The sequence below is a fragment of the Benincasa hispida genome, chromosome 9 (assembly GCF_027475165.1).
Source record: "Benincasa hispida cultivar pf3 chromosome 9, pf3_genome.v1.1, whole genome shotgun sequence".
Lineage (NCBI taxonomy): Eukaryota > Viridiplantae > Streptophyta > Magnoliopsida > Cucurbitales > Cucurbitaceae > Benincasa > Benincasa hispida.
Window position 1 is genome coordinate 63,505,043 of NC_143486.1, and position 18,378 is coordinate 63,523,420.

The following is an 18,378-nucleotide window of genomic DNA, read 5'->3' on the forward strand; positions in this document are numbered from 1 at the left end:
CCTGTCAAGCTTTTGCAGGGACGATTTCTTTGTTAAAAAAGATCTCTTATAACAAAATTGATTCCATCTTTTTCGAAAGGAGGTTCCCACGAGTCGGTTTCTTATCAAAGAATAGCAGGGAAGATATTTTAGAGGCTTTCTTATACGCGGGAGATTGGTTGAAGAGAAGAATGAAGACCTGAAGATGATTTGAAGAAGTGTTTTTCAAACGTAATATTTTTCTTCTTTCCTGTAACTCTTGCTTAGCCTATTTTATTGCATTGTGAATGTTGTATGTTCTTCTTTTCAGTGTTGTAAATTCTAAGCAAAATCAAAGCAACAGGCGATCAATTACTTCCGTGGGATCGCTGGGGATTCAATCCCTTCACTTTTGATAGAAGTTTCAAGCAATCTGATACAAACCAAAAATTTATGTCAACTTTAGTATTCTTGTGCATCCGTAACACCAAGATAAATTGAGACCCAAAAAATTCAGATCTTACTAGAAGTTAAATAAAAAAAAAATTGGACATGCAGTAAGGAATTGAAAAAAACATATGCATTTCACATCCTGCAGCTTCATCATCGTTCAAAATTCCAACCAATCTAATGAAAGATCATAACATATTCTCATCACAAGAATGTGTAGAGAAGATCAAAAGACAAATCCAACAGATAATAGGAAACTATAAGGTTCTGTCAAGGTTCGCTCATGTCACACTTAGAAAAAAGCAATATTCTTCTAAAATCAGTTTTTAATTAATTTTTAATTGTATTATTTAAAAATAAGATTTTTTTAATATATTTATCTATTTCTCACCTAATCAAATCTATTTTCTAATTTTCATGAGTTAAATGGATCCATCTTTTTTAAAAGAAATTATACCATATCGATTTGTTTTAATAAAATTATTTCACTTAATAATTAGAAATTAATCTAGAATAAAGTAAATAAATCATTCTAAACAATTATTTAAAATTATAAATTATATAAAAAAAAGAGTTAATAATAGGTCTATTTTAGTTATTACATTTAAAACAATATATTTTGTATTTATTTACCAAACACTAAAACATACTTTTTTTTTTCTTTTTGAAATTCATCAAACACTAATTTACTTCATTACACAACTGATTTTTCATCAATTATTTTAAAATCTTGCATCTTTGTGGCTGTATTACCATTGAACTCATAAAAAGTGATGTCCTCAATTTTGTATAAAATAATATTTATTTTAATATTTACATTTTTTTTATTTCTTAATTAGACATGTTTGAGATTTATTCTAAAATGATTAAAATCACTCTCGTCATTTTTAATACCACTCCAAAAATACCTTTCTTTTCGAAAAGTACTCAAAAAATACATTTAATCATGAAGATTATTTCAAATGGCAAAATTGTCGAAAATATTTAGAAACTATAGCCAAATTTCAGAATCTATCAATGATAGACACGTCTATTAATGTCTATAAGTGTCTATCATTGATAAATTTTGAAATTTGGCTATATTTTATAAATATTATGGTTTATTTTTCTTTATTTAAAAACAACCCTTTATTCAAAATGAATATTTAATAATATAAAAATTGTATTTGAATGTGTAAAATTAAACATTGAAATGATTTTGAGTGTCAATGTTTCAAAGTAATTTTAAACATGATAAATGTGATTGTTGAAACTTGAATGAAAAATTTTAGACTAATCACAAGTTACCAACACTTCTCAAACATGTACTAACAATCAACAAAAGTATTATAAAGCACATGAATTCAGTTAAAATTAATTCTAAAAATGAGAGATGGGTAAATATTTATTTAAAGTTAGTTTGATAATCATTTAATTTTTTATTTTTAAAAATTAAAATTATAAAAATTACTTTTATCTATAAAATTTTGTTTGTTCTCTTCTTTATCCACTTTCCTAATATTTTCGAAAATTAAAGCTTCATTTATTTATTTATTTCATCCATTCCATGACCATAATAAGAGGAATACACGTTACACCACAATTTTAAATCAGATATTTGTTTAAAAGTGGTAAAAAACATACATAAATTTAAAAAACTAATATTATTAGAAAAATAAACTTGGATTGTTGCTGGAAAATTTTTCAAACTGTAAAAATAATTTAAAATTTTTTGGTACAATGAACTTCTAATTGAAGATAATGTTCTTTAAATTTTCGCCAATACGAACGCCTATATTCATATTGACAATTTCAAATACCTACGTATCTAATTATGTGATAAATGTTTTAATTACCTTTTTTTCCCCTTTTAGTCTGAGCGTAAAATTTCTCAGAAAAAAAAAAGTTATTTATAAAAAGATGAACTAGGAGGAAATAGCAAAAAGATTGCAAGAAACTTGATTCTTAATCTAAAAGTTCTTTTATATTATATAGTCACCATGTCCACTTCATAAACAAAGCATTGTGAAGAGAGAATGTAAGAAGAGAGCAGCACAATAATTAAAAAACAACCTATAAATGAAGCCAACAGATTTCGAACACTCATGACAAAGGGCCTAAGAACATATTTTTTAAAAGAGTAAATCATAACAAAATCAGGATCCTAAAGCCAAATTATATGGACTAAGAACATATTTTTTTTATAAAAAAAAGAATTATAATGATCAATTATGGGTTGACTTTTTTAATACATATCCTGGCTCCTGCTCAAATTTCATATGGAGAAATGTTTAAACACTATATTAGAGAGGAAAGAAAGTAGAAAACATCTGGGTTGTACAGATAAAGTAGGAAACGAGGCTATTTAAAAAAAATCAAGAGGAAAATTGAACCTCAACGCTTGGAGAATTGTGGGGCTTTACGTGCTTTCTTGAGACCAGCCTTCTTTCTCTCCACAACTCTAGAGTCTCTTGTCAAAAGCCCCTCTTTCTTTAGAGGTGATCTGTGATCATCACTCACCTTTAGCAGAGCACGAGCAATGCCAAGGGAAATTGCTTGAGCCTGGCCAGAGAGCCCACCTCCTTCGGCTTTCACGAATACATCGTAGCTACTTTCATATCCCAATGTTACTAATGGAACTTTCACATATTGAAGCCACAATGGATTTCCTTGAAGGTATTCCTGCAACAAATAGTGTATTCCAACGTAGAGGTGAGTATAATTCTACTGAATAAACCATCCCAGCTTAAAAAATTCATATAAAACGAATTGGTTGTTATAACAAGTTGTCCTCAATAAATAAATAGAAGCTCAAGTACAAATTGGGCGAGTCTTCTTATTCCAAATAACGTGTCATCACGTCAAGTTTAAAAGAGATTATCCAAGCATCAATACCAGAAAAACGTGTCATAGTGAGCATAGCTTAGCGATATTAAATTTCCTACCTCCACTTGTACTCAACAAAATAAATACCAAAAACCCTTTAAAAGGAAAATCACATCCTAACAAGAAACAAAACACGTTTGTTCACAATGAGCAAAGCTCGAAAGGTTTGAGCTTCCTATCACCCCTACTCCCACAAGTTAAAAAAAGAGTTAAAAAAATTGTACACTAAATTCACTTGTTTGTAGAGAGAAACCAACATCTTAACATATTAAAGAACAGATGTACTTGAGATCATGGTTGCCATCTCCGGAAGCACAATGTCAAATGATATGAAGAGAGTCGATGAACACTGGCAAATTGCAAATGAAAGATTTGCAATGTGATCTGACCTATCGTCATCAGATGTTAAAGATTTCCATATGTAATGTAAGTGGAAGAATAAGGGCACATTTTCACTCCCACACCCACTAAGAAAAAACGAAGGAATCCCCAAAATAGATATGTCTTTTGGCATTTAGAACCATTTCACTGGAAGCTCAAACTCAAACTTACAAGAAGCACAAGATATAGATACAGTCGCATCAGTTCTTTATCACTTGTTCCGCAGTCCCTCCGAATTTAGCACCAAGTGATGGAATAAAATCTAAGTTCACCCTATCAGATGTAAAGAATGTTGTTCTCAAGTTCATTCCCAATTCAACATAATAAACTTTGCAGATCGATAACAGAGACAGCGGAGAGAAAAATCAGTTCCATATAATAACAATCATTGGTTTAATCCAAGAAAACATTTGCATTGCCATCAAATGAACCTAACCGAATTCAGCAAAAGAGACAAAACCCTAAATCGTCCAAAGAACATCCAGTACCAAAATTAGGAAGTAAAAAATGGATGAAACTAAACGAAAGTACGCGAAGAAGGGAAAAGGTAGAGGACCTTAGCGTCGCGGTAATTGATAATAACTTTGCCAGTGCCTTCTCGAAGGACAACACGAGCTACGGCAGATTTCCGGCGACCAGTGCCAATGAGAGTTTGCGCGGCGAAACCCCCAGGGAGGCTCGATTTTACGAAGCTCCTGAGGTCCGCCGTCTCCACTCCGGCAGCGGCGGAGGCAGATACCACAAGTGGGGTAGTAGAGGAGGCATGGGAAATTTGAAGAGATTTTGAACGGGGAAAGGACAGGGCATTTGGCTTGTGCGATACTTGGGAAGAAAACGAGAGAGAAGATAGAGAGAATGCAAGAGAGGATACAGAAGTAGCCATTTTCGTGGTCTGTCTATCCAGAAAGAAGGTAGTTTCTTCCAGAAATTGGAACTGCAGTGGATACAGGGACGGGTGAGATGATGAAACTCAAAGGGGATAATGTGTGTGAATTGACTATATCATCCTCTCAATACTCTATATAATTGTTGCATCTATTATGAAGACATTATAATATAAAAATGAGTTTTTTTTTCTTTTTCTTTTTTATGGGATGACTCAATCTGCGAGGCATTAACGAGAAATAACCTAGTCTTAAAAACTAATGGATACTAACTTTTTGTTGACGTCACAGAGCACTCTATCGTCTAAATTCCTTCTCACGGTGGGGATGTCTCTTCCATGGTGAAATAGTTGAAGTCTAAGACTATGTTCATTTCAATAGATTTTTGCAAAATCGTGATAGGGCTTCACTATAATATTGTAGTCAGAGGGCACCCATGACCCCGATTGGATGGTTGTTGGTTAAAAGAAAATCTCAATTGAAACTAATATTACGTTGGACTCCGATTATTTTCGCAGTGGGATAGATGTTTCTAATGCGATAGTACCATGTGAGGTTGATATCTCCAAGATTGGGTCATTTGTACAAAACTCTCTTATAGTATTATACTATATTTTCATTTGTACTTTCGATTGTCGATTTAAGGTTTGTTTAATTTAGCTTTTTGAGTGTTTATTTAAAAAGAGAATCATTTAAAGAAAGGTTAGAGTATTTGTCAACTATTTAAAAAATAAGTTGGTTTGAAAAAAATATTTAAAATCAAAATTTAAAAGAATATGTATTTAAATGTTCAAGGATTTGTCTATCTATTTAAACAATATATAAAACTACCAAAATATTTTCATTAAGAACCCCCTTATTTCATGAATTGTAGGTTGTAAGTTGAAATCTCTTCTTCTTCTCTCACTTGATAAACCTATTTTTATTACTCTGATGCGTACACTACCAAACCCTAACAACTAATGGATAAACGTATCGAAAACTAATGTAACAAGTGGTCTCCGATTGTTAACTTGATGCAATGATTTTACGATTAGGCCAAATTTATGATAAAATAAGACAAATTTATCACTAAAAAGTTGAGAGAATGCTTTATAAGAACAAAGTTTATATTTCAAATATATTATGTAAAAAGCAAATATCATAATCCTCCAAGTGGCTAAATTATACTAATTATCTAATCTCTCACATCATACCCATTTGGCCTTTTCTTTTATAGTTTTTGAAAATTTTGTTACTTTCCTACTATTTCTTTACGATAATTTTTATTTGAATACATTGTCACCAAAAAAAAATGAAGTTTTGAAAACTAAAATTCTGCTTGGTAATTATTTGATTTTTTGAAAATTAAGACTATAATATTGTTAGTGCATTGGTGTTGGTTATAATATTTGGTTGTCCAAGCCTTGATGTTGGTGACCTTGTTCCTCATTTTATCCTATGTGATGTTACAGAAGATGTCTCACCTAATGTTATTTTTGTCTTGAAATATTTTTCTCGTTGTCTGTATGCCTTATTTTTATGGATTCTTTCCTTCCCTGGGTATTGGTCAATGTTGGTCCATATCTCTTGCCTTTCTAAAGCTGTGAGTATGTAGAGGTATGTTCTCAGTGCTTTACAGTTATTGATTTTTGGAAGAAAAATTGATTGTTCTCGTTGGTTGCCTGTGTAAGCGAGGGTATGTCACTTGGTATGAGTGTGTGTTGAAGAAGATGTTACTATCCATCTGTATTCAAGTCTTGGAGAAGCTTGTGTTTTTGTTAGTCAAGAGTTTTTCTCTAGACTGTCTAGAAGTAAAGTAATTATCCATGAGAAAAATTCCCAAACTTAAGGAGAGCTTAAGTTTCTCAAATGAAGAGGTCCTTGTATGAGACAAGGAAATATTAAGATCACAGTTGAGAAGAAGTCTCACACTTGGAGAGCCTAAGTTGTTATTCACTAAAGTTAGCTTTTCGTTTGCCTTTGTAGATGTCTTCTATTAATAGATAAGTACGACGTTGTAACTATTCAACTTTATACTGGTGAAACATTGGGCACATCAACCTCCCCCTCCTCAAACATAGGTGACATTGTATCAAACTAGATTGCCAAACCTTGTGATTTTTCCTACCATATCTAATATTTGTTTCATTCCTTGTTATTAGTGATGTTGTAACATTGTGTGTGACTTGTGATGCGGGTCTCATTTCTTCTAGTATTTCAATATGTGATTCTTTAGATGGAATCAATCAAAGAAGGTGGATCTACCGTTCGTCCTTCGATCCTAGGTGGAAAACATTACTTATACTGAAATGCTCAAATGATCATGTTTCTTAAATCCATTTACCAAAAACCTTCGAAGGCAATTATAATTGGTTGGTCTCCTCCACAGGTAACAAATAAGAAGGGTGTTAATGCTCTGATCAACTCACCGAAGAGTGTTGAATTTTCCAAAGGATTAGATAAATTTTAGTTTCGTCCTTAATTGTAGTAGTGGAAGTACAGGTCGAATCCAAAGGGAACTTTCATGTTCCTCAAATAAAATGCTAACAATCTCGAGGTAACTGGGGGGAGGGGGTTTGGTTGAGTATTGTTTGCAATTAAAATATGTAGAAATTAAACTTGCATGAAAGTAAATGATAGTGAGAGACAATTGTGAAATTATGATTAAAAACATCTAGCCTGAGTTTATTTCGAAGTTTCTCCAATTATAATCGATCATCGAACTCTAGATTATACTTCTTGCCTAAGCCTATCCAAATTGATTAGAAACGCTAATCAACCATATAATTAACAAATTAGCCAACATGAGGTAGATGAGTCCATACTAATCACACCTAAACTAATTGCATTAAGTTCTAGAGATTATGCTAGATGAAACTCTAACCCGAAGTGTTGTCATTAGAAATTCAATGTGATTTTTCTCTAGGTTGATTAAGTAATGCTCATTAGTGATCAATTCACAATAAATAAATTAATCTATCCTATTGTTACTTGGTGATTTAGGGACTCAATCAAGTATAAATTAATAGCTATCAATCATGCAATCTAGAATAGTTCATCAGATAATTTATCGACAAAATGATTAATAAACAATTCATTCAAGAGAGAAAATCCATAGATAAGAGTATGAAATATTTTAGGATGAAGAACATGAAGGAATCAAATTCCTCAAGGGACGCGCATGAACATGTGTGCCTTTGAAAATTGTTTCAGAAATTCATGAAGAACAGAGAAACAAATAAAACAGAGGGTCAACATATTCACGTACGCATGCTTTCTACAGGGGTGAGAAGACTTACCCTTGAAGACTTTCTTCAAGAAATTCTTCTCTGAAATCACACGAATGTCCACGTAAAGTCACGAACTAGACACTACTACTTGGGTTTTCTTGCTATTCTCCAGCAAGAATCGAGATGGTAGGATCTCACATTTGGAAGAGAAAAGTTTACATAGAACTTTTTATGTACAACCTTTTGGAGAGAAATATTTTGTGTGAGAGAGTTAAGATCTTTAAAAGAACTCTTATTCTTTGTACTTGAAAATCATAGAACACTTATGTGAAAAACCAGTAAGATGGAAGATACAATTGGTTGGTGGAGAAGTTACAATTCCCCTCTACCAACATGTATACCAATTGTTTTCATTTAATAATTCATTTAATATATATATTAAATCAAATTTAATATATATAATTAAATAAATATTAATTAATTTAGTAAATTAAATATCATATATTTAATTTCATTTGAATTTTATTTAAATAATATCCATTCATATAACCTATAATTTTAATATGAATCTCACTCATATTAATTTTAGCCTATAATTTTATATGAATCTTATTCATATGAATAATATTTGAATCTTATTCAAATATTTTATTCTCTCATATAATAAAATATAATTTTGAATATCATTCAAATTTTTTATTATAATGTATCTATATACATTATGTTAATTGTATCTCATACAATTAATTCCCTTATTTAATTTGAACAATATTAATCCAAAAACTAGATGATTCTTGTTTTATCTTAAGTGAGCTAGCAAGAGGACCTAATAGACCTACAGATTATAAACATCATGATATGAGATTAATTAAACTCTTTAATTAAATTAATCAATATTCATTAACCACAGGTCACTCCACTAAAGAATTACAACTGCACTCTATTTTGTGTCCATAGATATAACCAACCAACAGTAAGTCGACCTTCATGAATCACTCGTAAATAGAACTGAGTCATCTTATAAAATATTAATCTCTTCAGTCAACGGTGTTATAAAGAGTATTAATCATTTCACGGTCCGACCTTCTATAAATTCTTTGTATAGGATACCTCCACTCGCATGTCTCCACATGAACAATTAGAATCAAATCGTTTGTAACACTTTATAACTCTTGTAACAATTACAAAGTGAGTCGTATCCGCAATATCATCAGGATAAGACGCTCATTCTTATCTATATACTAAAGACCATTTAGGTTATTATTTGAACATGATCCACTTGTATGTTTACTACATATTGTTCAAGTTTCATAAAATTGTTGGGGTTGATACCCTGAATCTCATGGGTTTCGTAGTTTGTAAATTATTTGTACACGAATTGTTTAGTTAATAAAATAAAGTGTTATTTCATCTGACATTTAATTTGCATTAATTCAAATTCAATAAACTAGGATCCTAGGTTTTAGTGTAGCTTAAACATGTATGTGGTGACATATAGGTGGATCATGTTTAAGTAATAACCTGAATAGTCTGTAGTATATGGATAAGACTGTGTACTTTATCCTAATGACAGTATGGATACAATCCACTTTGTAATTGTTACAATTGTTGTAAAGTTTTACAAAGGATCTGATCCTGATAATTCATGTGGAGACATGTGAGTGAGGGTATCATATACGAAGAGTCAATTTATAACACCATTACTTGTAGAGACTTACATTTCACTAGGATGACCATAGGTAACTTGACCTTAATCATGAGTGAGTTGTGAACTCCTACCTATAAGGCAATCCTTTGATCTGCATGGGTGAGAATGGCCAAATTCGCCAACTTAATATGTCTACCATTTTAAGGATTCATCTGAGTAGGGAGCTAGAAACACAACTATACAAGATGAAATACAGTCCTTCCCGGTCATAGGGTAAGTAGATGAATTGCTCCCTTAAGGGTTGATTCCGGGTCTTGAACAACGAGATGCCTCACCCTTTCATTGGCTAGAGAGGGGTCTAGTTTATAGTTAGACTATAATTAATTGTTCATACGAGGGATCAGTGATACTTAAGAAGTTAGATGTAATTACAGGGGTAAAATGGTAATTTGAGCCAGTTGTAGTTACGAGCAATTTGTGAAGGGTTAACTTACCATTGATTTGTTATATATATAGACACAAAAAATATATCTATAGTGCGAAGAGTGCAGCTATCGGTCATTAGTAGAGTGACCAGCTGTTAATTAATGTTAATTAATTTAACTAACGAGTTTAATTACTTAATCTTGTATCATTTGAGCTTCTAATCTGTAGGTACATAAGGTCTCCTTGCTAGCTCAATAAGAATTAAATAAGAATAAATTAATTTTCGATTAATTTGAATTGTTCAAATTAATTAAAGAGAATTAATTGTATGAGATGCAGTTAATATAATATATACAGTTACATTATAATATAAAGTTTGATGAGAGAGATAAATATTTGAATATGATTCAAATATTAATTATATGAATAAGATTCATATTAAAACTATAGGTTATGTGAGAGAATGTAAAGTTAGATTATATTATATATGATATAATATAGACTATAAGTTATATTATATGTGATATAATATAAAGTTTGATTTAATTATATTAATTTTAATATAATTAAATGTGGAGTTATTCTACATGACGAAGGGAGTTATTTTGAATAACTCCTCTCATTCTCTTATAACATGGATTACACAGAGTTTTGAGCAAAAAAATATACGTGATATTCACAGTGGGATGAATACTCTATACTTCTTCTTCCTCTCCTAAGAACTCTCTCTAAAAAAAAAAAAAAAAAATCTCCCTCACCAAAATTCTTAGACGAGCCCACAACTTCGTCTTGACTACTTACCTTGAGAATAATAAGGAAGATTTTGGTGGTAGTGTCCAAGAGATTTGTATCTTGCTCTGTTTGTGGAGGAAGAGTTCGTGATGTGGAGGAAGTGTTCATGATCTTCGGAGAGGAGTACGTGAAGAATGATTTTCTTCAATGACAAGTTTCTTCTCTTCCCTTTCCTCTTTGTATTTTTAGACAGCATAATCAGAATAATGTTTTTATGTGTTTTCTCTATTTTTAATTTCTTTCCAAAAACGAATTCACTGACAGAAAGGTGATCACTCACTTCTGCATTGGTATTCGATTCCATTAATTGATATCAGAGTCAAATCGTGTCTTTGAATTTCTTTTTGGAAACAAAAATCAGAGAAATAATGGGTGTTGCACATGATTGTGAATGTTGGTTTACAAATTGGATATTTTCAAACTTTGGCATTTTAAATTGTTTAAAGTTGTAAGGGCCCATTGTTTTGACCATTTAATTTCATGCTATTGAGTTTGTAAGTCCATGTCGTTCGTGGTAAAGAGTTGGCCATGAAGAATGCTTGGATTTGGAGCGGAAACTGGTAAAAAACGAAGAAGACAGTAGCATTCTAGCCTAGAGTGTAGCAACGCTCAAGGAAAATCGCGTAGAGCGTTGCGAAGCTCGTCATAGAGCATAGTGGAGCTACGTGAATTTCCATTGAGTGCCACTAAAGCTCTTTCCACAGTGCTACTCTACGCTCCGGAACAAAGGCCAGAGTGCAGTGGTGCTCTTCAACAGTGTCGCTGCGCTCTGACGTATGCACACGCGGGCGCCAAGGGGGTTTGCTAGGTCATGAGTTTGAGGCGGTTTTGGTACAGATGCAGTTTTTTTTACCTGTATTTGTTTATTTGTTTATTTTTTTTTATTTGTTTAATTATTTATAATATGAATGTTAAATTAATTTAATTAATTTTTAAGGGTGTCAATTTTTTGTCCAATTTTATTGTTTACTTAATTTTACATATGATGTATGATTAATTTTATATGTTACATAATGTATGCCTAGTTTTAAAATCTCACCATTGGATAAACATTTATCATGCATCATATTTAATATAATTGTTATATTATATAGTTGCATGATATTATCAGCATGCTCATAAATCATATTGAATACAAAGTTATATTATATGACTACATGCATCATTAACATGTCCATACATCATACTATAGTATAAAAGTTATATTATATGGTTGATGATGGATGTGTTTTATTTTCATTAGTTTATAATATAAGTGTTATTTTATATAATGAAAATGGAATTGCATTGAGCATGACATTACTTAGTAAATATAATTGTTATATTTAATTAATATCATTAGACCCATGATTATAGGTTTTATTATATCATTAATTTATAATTGTTATAAGTATTAATGAATTAAAATTAAAATCTATAATCAAGAGCTGCATGCAAACATAGGTTTTAATTAATTTTAAATGGTTTAAAATTAATTTCATATAGACCTATATTAAAATATTTCTAATATGATTAGAAATAGGTTAATATTTTATTTTCTTTCTAATAGAATTAGATTAAAAATAATAAAGATTAAATCTATAAAATAATTGTATATAAGGGACCTTTATCTAAGAAAGGTTCTGTCTAAGGCTAAAGGTATTTAAGTTAGCGATGTAACACCTCTACCTAGGAACCGACCTGAAGGTGAATTAGACAAGTATTTTATAAGCATGCAATACATGATTTAGTTTATTTAAAGTATTTAATGAACAAAATCATATATTGTTAATCTATCTAATATAAGAGTTATATTGGGTCAATTTAACAATTAACTTAGATAAGTTATTAGCCGGATTACCAAGTAAAAAACCCAAGGTTTAAAACACTTAGTGAAAGGAAGATGATGTATATGATACGTCAGTTTTCTTTCATGTTCTCCCTAAAAGTTCATACCATGAGATCTATGCTCGACCTCATGGCACCACGTGCTTGAGTCCCCCTTTGGAATATGATTGCATAGGTCTATACCAAGGTGAATGGAGAAAGTGTTTATAGTAAGTGAGAGAAGGATGTGTGTCAACACATCCTGCAGTCTCTTTCGTTAGTTTGTTGTGAAATTTCATGCTCGGTTTAATGGCACCTTTGTTTGTGTCCCCTTCAGAACGTGTTTGCCTGAAATTGATAACAAACTCCAAAAATGGATAGGATTTCTTTAGTTTTTGTCCCAATCGATTTTTTTGTTTCGGTTGGCTCATTGAGACGAGACTCTAGGGTCTAAAGTGAAGAGTTACACCTACAAAAATTTTTAAGCAAGTTAATAATTTCTTGACCGAACAATGATGACTAATCATTACAGGAGTAAGAGTTATTCTGGTGTAATGGTTGGTTGAGAGTGTCTTAATTTAGTGAAGGGATAACTGACCACCCTTTTGTAGCTTTTATTCTAACTCACTGAAGCATCATTGCAAGATTAGATGTCACATAGGGCACATTAAAATTTCTTGCTAAATTTTATTAGTTTTAGTGGATAATGCGTATAACTAATATAAGTAATTTGTATAGTTTCAACAAACTTCAATATGATTAGTGCTACAATCAAACTTCTGAGTGTTGATAATAGTAGTTAGCAAAACATAATCAATAATGTGCTAATTATCGATGACTTAAGATTTGTCCTTCTTAAGGAATGTTTTAAAGCCCCTGCTCAAAATGCAGCTCAAAATGTTCGAGATACATACGAGAGATAGGTAATGACGAATGAGAAGGCCCGAGCATACATTCTTGCCAGCTTAACTAAAGTTTTGGTAAAGAAGCATGAATCCATGGTCACTACCCATAAGATTATGGATTCATTGCGAGGGATGTTTAGACAATCGTCCTTGTAGCTCAAACATGATACTCTGAAGTTCATTTTCAATGTCCATATAAAATAGGGGACATCTGTTAGAGAATATGTTCTCAACATTATAGTCCATTTTAATGTAACTGAATTGAATGGGTCCTACATCAATGAGGCCAGTCAAGTTAGCTTAATCGAGGCTCTGTCAGAGAGTTTCCTTCAGTTCCGAGTAATGTTGTTTTGGACAAGCTAGACTATAACCTAACCACCATTCTTAATGAACTACAAACTTACCAATTCTTGATGAAAGACAAGGTACAGAAGGGAGAGGAAAATGTTTCCGCTTCCTTTAAAAAGTTCTTTAGAGGTTCAACCTCCGAAACTAGTCGTTCCTTTCTTCATCTGGCACTAAAAAGTCGATGAAGAAGAAGGGAGGATAAGGAAATATAGCTAATCCTGCTATGGCCAAGAAGCGAGGCCAAGATTGCTAAGGAAAAATGTTTCCACTACAACCAAAAGAGACATTGGAAATGCAACTATCCCAAGTATTTGGTAGAGAAAAATAAGGCCAAGCAAGGTAAATATGATTTACTATTTAGTGGAGAATGATGATTCGGCCTGTATAATTTATTAAGGGACCACTAATTATGTTTGTTCTTCTTTTCAAAGAATTAGTTCCTAGCAACAACTCAGAACTAGTGAGATGATGATGCAAGTTGGAACAGGGCATGTTGTCTCATTAGTTACATTGGGAGGTGTGAAACTAATCTTTCAGAAATCATTTTTTTATTAAACAATATTTATATGGTTCCAGATTCGAAACGAACCTAATTTCTGTACAAGCTTTATTGGAACAACATTACACTATTTCCTTTAATGTAAATAAAGTGTTTATTTATAAGAATGGTGTAAATATTTGTTTTGCAAACTTAGAGAGTAGTTTATATGTGCTAAGACCGTTCATATCTAAAGCGCTGTTAAATATTGAAATGTTCAAAACTACAACAACTCAACATAAAAGTCAAAAGATTTTTTTATAAGAAAAATGCCCATATTTGACATCTAAGATTAGATCATATAAATCTCAATAAGATTGAGAGGTTGGTTAAGAGTGGACTTCTAAGCAAGTTAGAAGAAGACTCTTTACCAGTATGTGAGTCATTCCTTGAAGGAAAAATGACAAAATACCTTTTACTGGAAAAGGTCATTGAGCCAAAGAACTCTTAGAATTTGTACATTCGAATCTCTGTGGTCCTATGAATGTTAAGGCAAAAGAAGGGTTTGACTACTTCATCTCCTTCATAGATGATTATTCAAGATATGGATATGTTTACCTAATGCAATATAAGTCTGAAGCTCTTAAAAAATTTAGAAAGTATAAGGATGAGGTTGAGAATTCATTAGGTAAAATTATTAAAACACTTCGATCAGATCGGGGTAGAGAGTACATAGATTTAAGATTCTAGAACTATATGATAGAACATGGAATTGCATCACAAACTTTGGCACCTTGTATATCTCAGCAAAATGGTGTATCAAAAAGGAGAAATAAAACCTTGTTGAACATGGTTCGATCTATTAAGAGTTATACTCAATTATTTAATTCGTTTTGGGGTTATGCAGTAATGATCATAGCTTATATTTTGAACAATGTTCCATCCAAGAGGGTTTCTAAAATACCTTTGAAATTATGAAGAGGTTGTAAAGGTAGTTCACGATACTTTTGGATATGGGGTTGCAGAACATATGCTTGAGGAAAATCCTAAGAAGTTGGAACCTCATTCAAAATTATGCCTATTTGTAGGTTATCCCAAAGAAACAAGGGGTGGTTATTTCTATGATCCTAAAGAAAACAAAGTATTTATATCAACAAATGCTACATTTTTAGAAGAGGACCACATCAGGGAGCATAATCCCCGTAGTAAGATTGTGTTCAATAAACTTTCCAATGAAACTACTGACACTTCAACAAGAGTTGTTGAAGAGACTTGCACATCAACCAGAGTTGTTGATGTCAGTTCATCTAGTCAAGTACATCCACTTCAATAATTGAGGGAGCTTCGACATAGTGGAAGGGTTCTGAACCCACCTGCTCATTATATAGGATTAACAGAAACCCTAATCGTCATATCAGATGGCGAAGTTGAGGATCCTTTGTCCTATAAAGGCAATGGATGATGTAGATAAAGATGAATGGGTTAAGGCTATGGATCTCGAAATTATGTAATTTAATTTGGTCTGGGATCTTAGATCAACCTGATAGCGTCAAACCTATAGGTTGCAAGTGGATTGATAAGAGGAAAAGAGGCATAGATGGTAAGGTATAGACCTTTAAGGCTAGACTGGTGGCAAAGGGTTATACCCAAGTTGAGAGAGTGAACTATGAGGAAGCTTTCTCACCTGCTGCCATGAACTTTATTCGGATTTTTTTGTCCATTTCCACATATTATGACTTTTGAGATATGGAAAATGGGCGTCAAAACTATTTTTTTGAATGGTAATCTTGAAGAGACCATCTATATGCCACAACCAGAGGGTTCATTAAACAAGGTTAAGAGCAAATGGTTTACAAGCTTAATTGGTTCATTTATGGATTGAAACCTGCATCTCAATCTTGGAATATAAGATTTGATATTGCAATCAAATCTTATGGCTTTGACCTGATGATCCTTGTATCTACAAGAAAACCATCAACAATTCAATAACTTTCTACATATTATTTATGGATGATATTCTACTCATTGAGAATGATGTAGATCTACTAACAGACGTTAAACAATGATTACCGCCCAATTCCAAATGCAAGATTTGGGAGAGGCACAGTTTGTTCTAAGGATCTAGATCATTAGGGATCGTAAGGATGCTAGTCTTGTCTTAGGTATCATACATTAACAAAATGCTTGTATTTTATGCACAATTCCAAGAGGGTTTATTACCTTTCAAGCATGAAATTGTATTGTTGAAGGAACAATGTCATAAGGCTCCTCAAAAGGTTAAGGAAATGAAATAGATTTCCTATGCATTGGCTATTGGCAGCCTTATGTATGCAATGTTATGTACTAGACCTAACATTTTCTATGTTGTGGGGATTGTCAGTAGATATCAGTCTAAATGGATTTCCTAATGCTATGCGTTATGTTATCATGCCTTTTGATTTATGAACATTTTCTTCTCTTCTCTTCATTCTCGTTGATCCATTGCTCGATTTGACTTCTTTAGGAATAATTTGGCCCCTTTTGGATCATTTTGAGTATAATTCAATTCTCGATCATAATTTATGAAAATCACTAGCAAATATGTCGAATCTTATAAAAACATATCAAAATTCATCCTTAATCTAAGGCAAATAACGCACATCTTATGTGCATTTTAATCATATTTAAGTAATAACCTGAATAGTCTATAGTATATGGGTAAGGTTGAGTACCTTATCCTGGTGACACTATGGATACGACTCACTTTTTAGTTGTTACAATTGTTGTAAAGTGTTACAAATGATCAGATCCTGGTCGTTTTTGTGGAGACATGTGAGTAGGGGTATCTTGTACAAAGAGTTTGTATAAGATCGAACCACGGAATGATCAGTCTCTCCTTATAACACCATTACTGATGATGTTAACATTCAATAGGTGAAAGTAATTAGGATCTTAAGCACTCTAATTCGATCAATTTAAGAAAAGATAATTGCAAGTTCATAAGAGAAAATAGGGTTTTGAAGTCATACCTTTGTTGAACTCTTCAATCCATCAAATCGAGCACAAATTTCCTCTCTAACAAGTTATAGACCATCACTTGATTTTTCCTACTATCTAGGACCTTAGATTGGATTGTAGGATCCAAAATGAGTAGGAATTTTAAGGAAATAAAAGAGGATTTCAGTTTTGGTGCAGCATGTGAAGAAGAACCTTTCTTCTTTCAAAACCTCAGCATGCAAAACCCCCCCAATTCTCAGTTAAACTCCACTTTTTGATTAGCATCTATATGCATATCAAAAACACCCTAGGATATGACACCAAAATAAACAAAAGATAATGGAATTAGGAGGTGGATTGTCAAGTGGAAGAAGTGGGAAAAACCTACTTCCAATTTTCAATTTTCAATAGAATTTTCGATATTAAATTCTATTTTAACTCAATTTTGAAATCTTATTTCAAATTTTTAAAAAATGAAACTAATTTTATAAAATATTAATTCAACAATTAATATTTAAATAATTAGTTTTAAATAGTAATTAACTCTAACAATTAATTTTAATTAATTAATTTAATTTAATATCAAATATTAAATTAGTTAAACACCAATTCCTGACATGAATCCCTATTTATGCAATTTATATTTAAATCATATTTAAATATTCTCTAACTCTCTAATTTTATTTAGTTCAATAATTAAATATATAATTATATCGTATACAATTACTGATTCTCTTAATTTGAATTTGAACATTTCAAATTCTCTTATCACACTATTATAAGGTTTAGTCCGTTTATGAGTTAGTAAGGGGATCTAATAGACCTACAGATCATGGACCCTAATGATCCGAGGTTAACCGGCTAAACTCTTTAACCCAATTAACCAACATTCGTTAACTACCGGGTCACTCCACTAAAACCCAGTAGTTGCACTCCCCTCATTGTAGATATATTTCTGTCCACTCGATATAAGCATAATCAGTAAGTCAACCCTTCACAGGTTGTTTATAATTGTTTACCCCCAAGATTACATCTTGCTCCTTAAGTTCCACTGTTCCTCTAATGAATAATTGATTTGTAATTCGATCACCAATACGAGTCCCTCTCGAGCTAATGAGAGGGTGGATTCCCTTGTTCAAGACCCAGAGTTAGTACTTAAGGGAACAACCTCTCGACTATCTCTAAAAGCGGGTAGGAGTGAATTCCATCTTACATCCTATATCCTTAGCTATCTACTTGGTCTTACCCT

The 18,378-nt window shown here is 31.9% G+C and overlaps 1 protein-coding gene across 1 annotated transcript; it reads right to left on the reverse strand.

The window, feature by feature from the left end:
- Positions 1-2,567: 2,567 nt before the first annotated feature.
- RPS9 (ribosomal protein S9) lies at positions 2,568-4,731 on the reverse strand. The gene is made up of 2 exons (XM_039047424.2): positions 4,211-4,731; positions 2,568-3,069 (listed from the first exon to the last, which is right to left on the reverse strand). Exons 1-2 carry the CDS (start codon positions 4,535-4,537, stop codon positions 2,782-2,784), a joined length of 615 nt encoding a protein of 204 aa, XP_038903352.1. The 5' UTR covers positions 4,538-4,731; the 3' UTR covers positions 2,568-2,781.
- Positions 4,732-18,378: the final 13,647 nt, after the last annotated feature.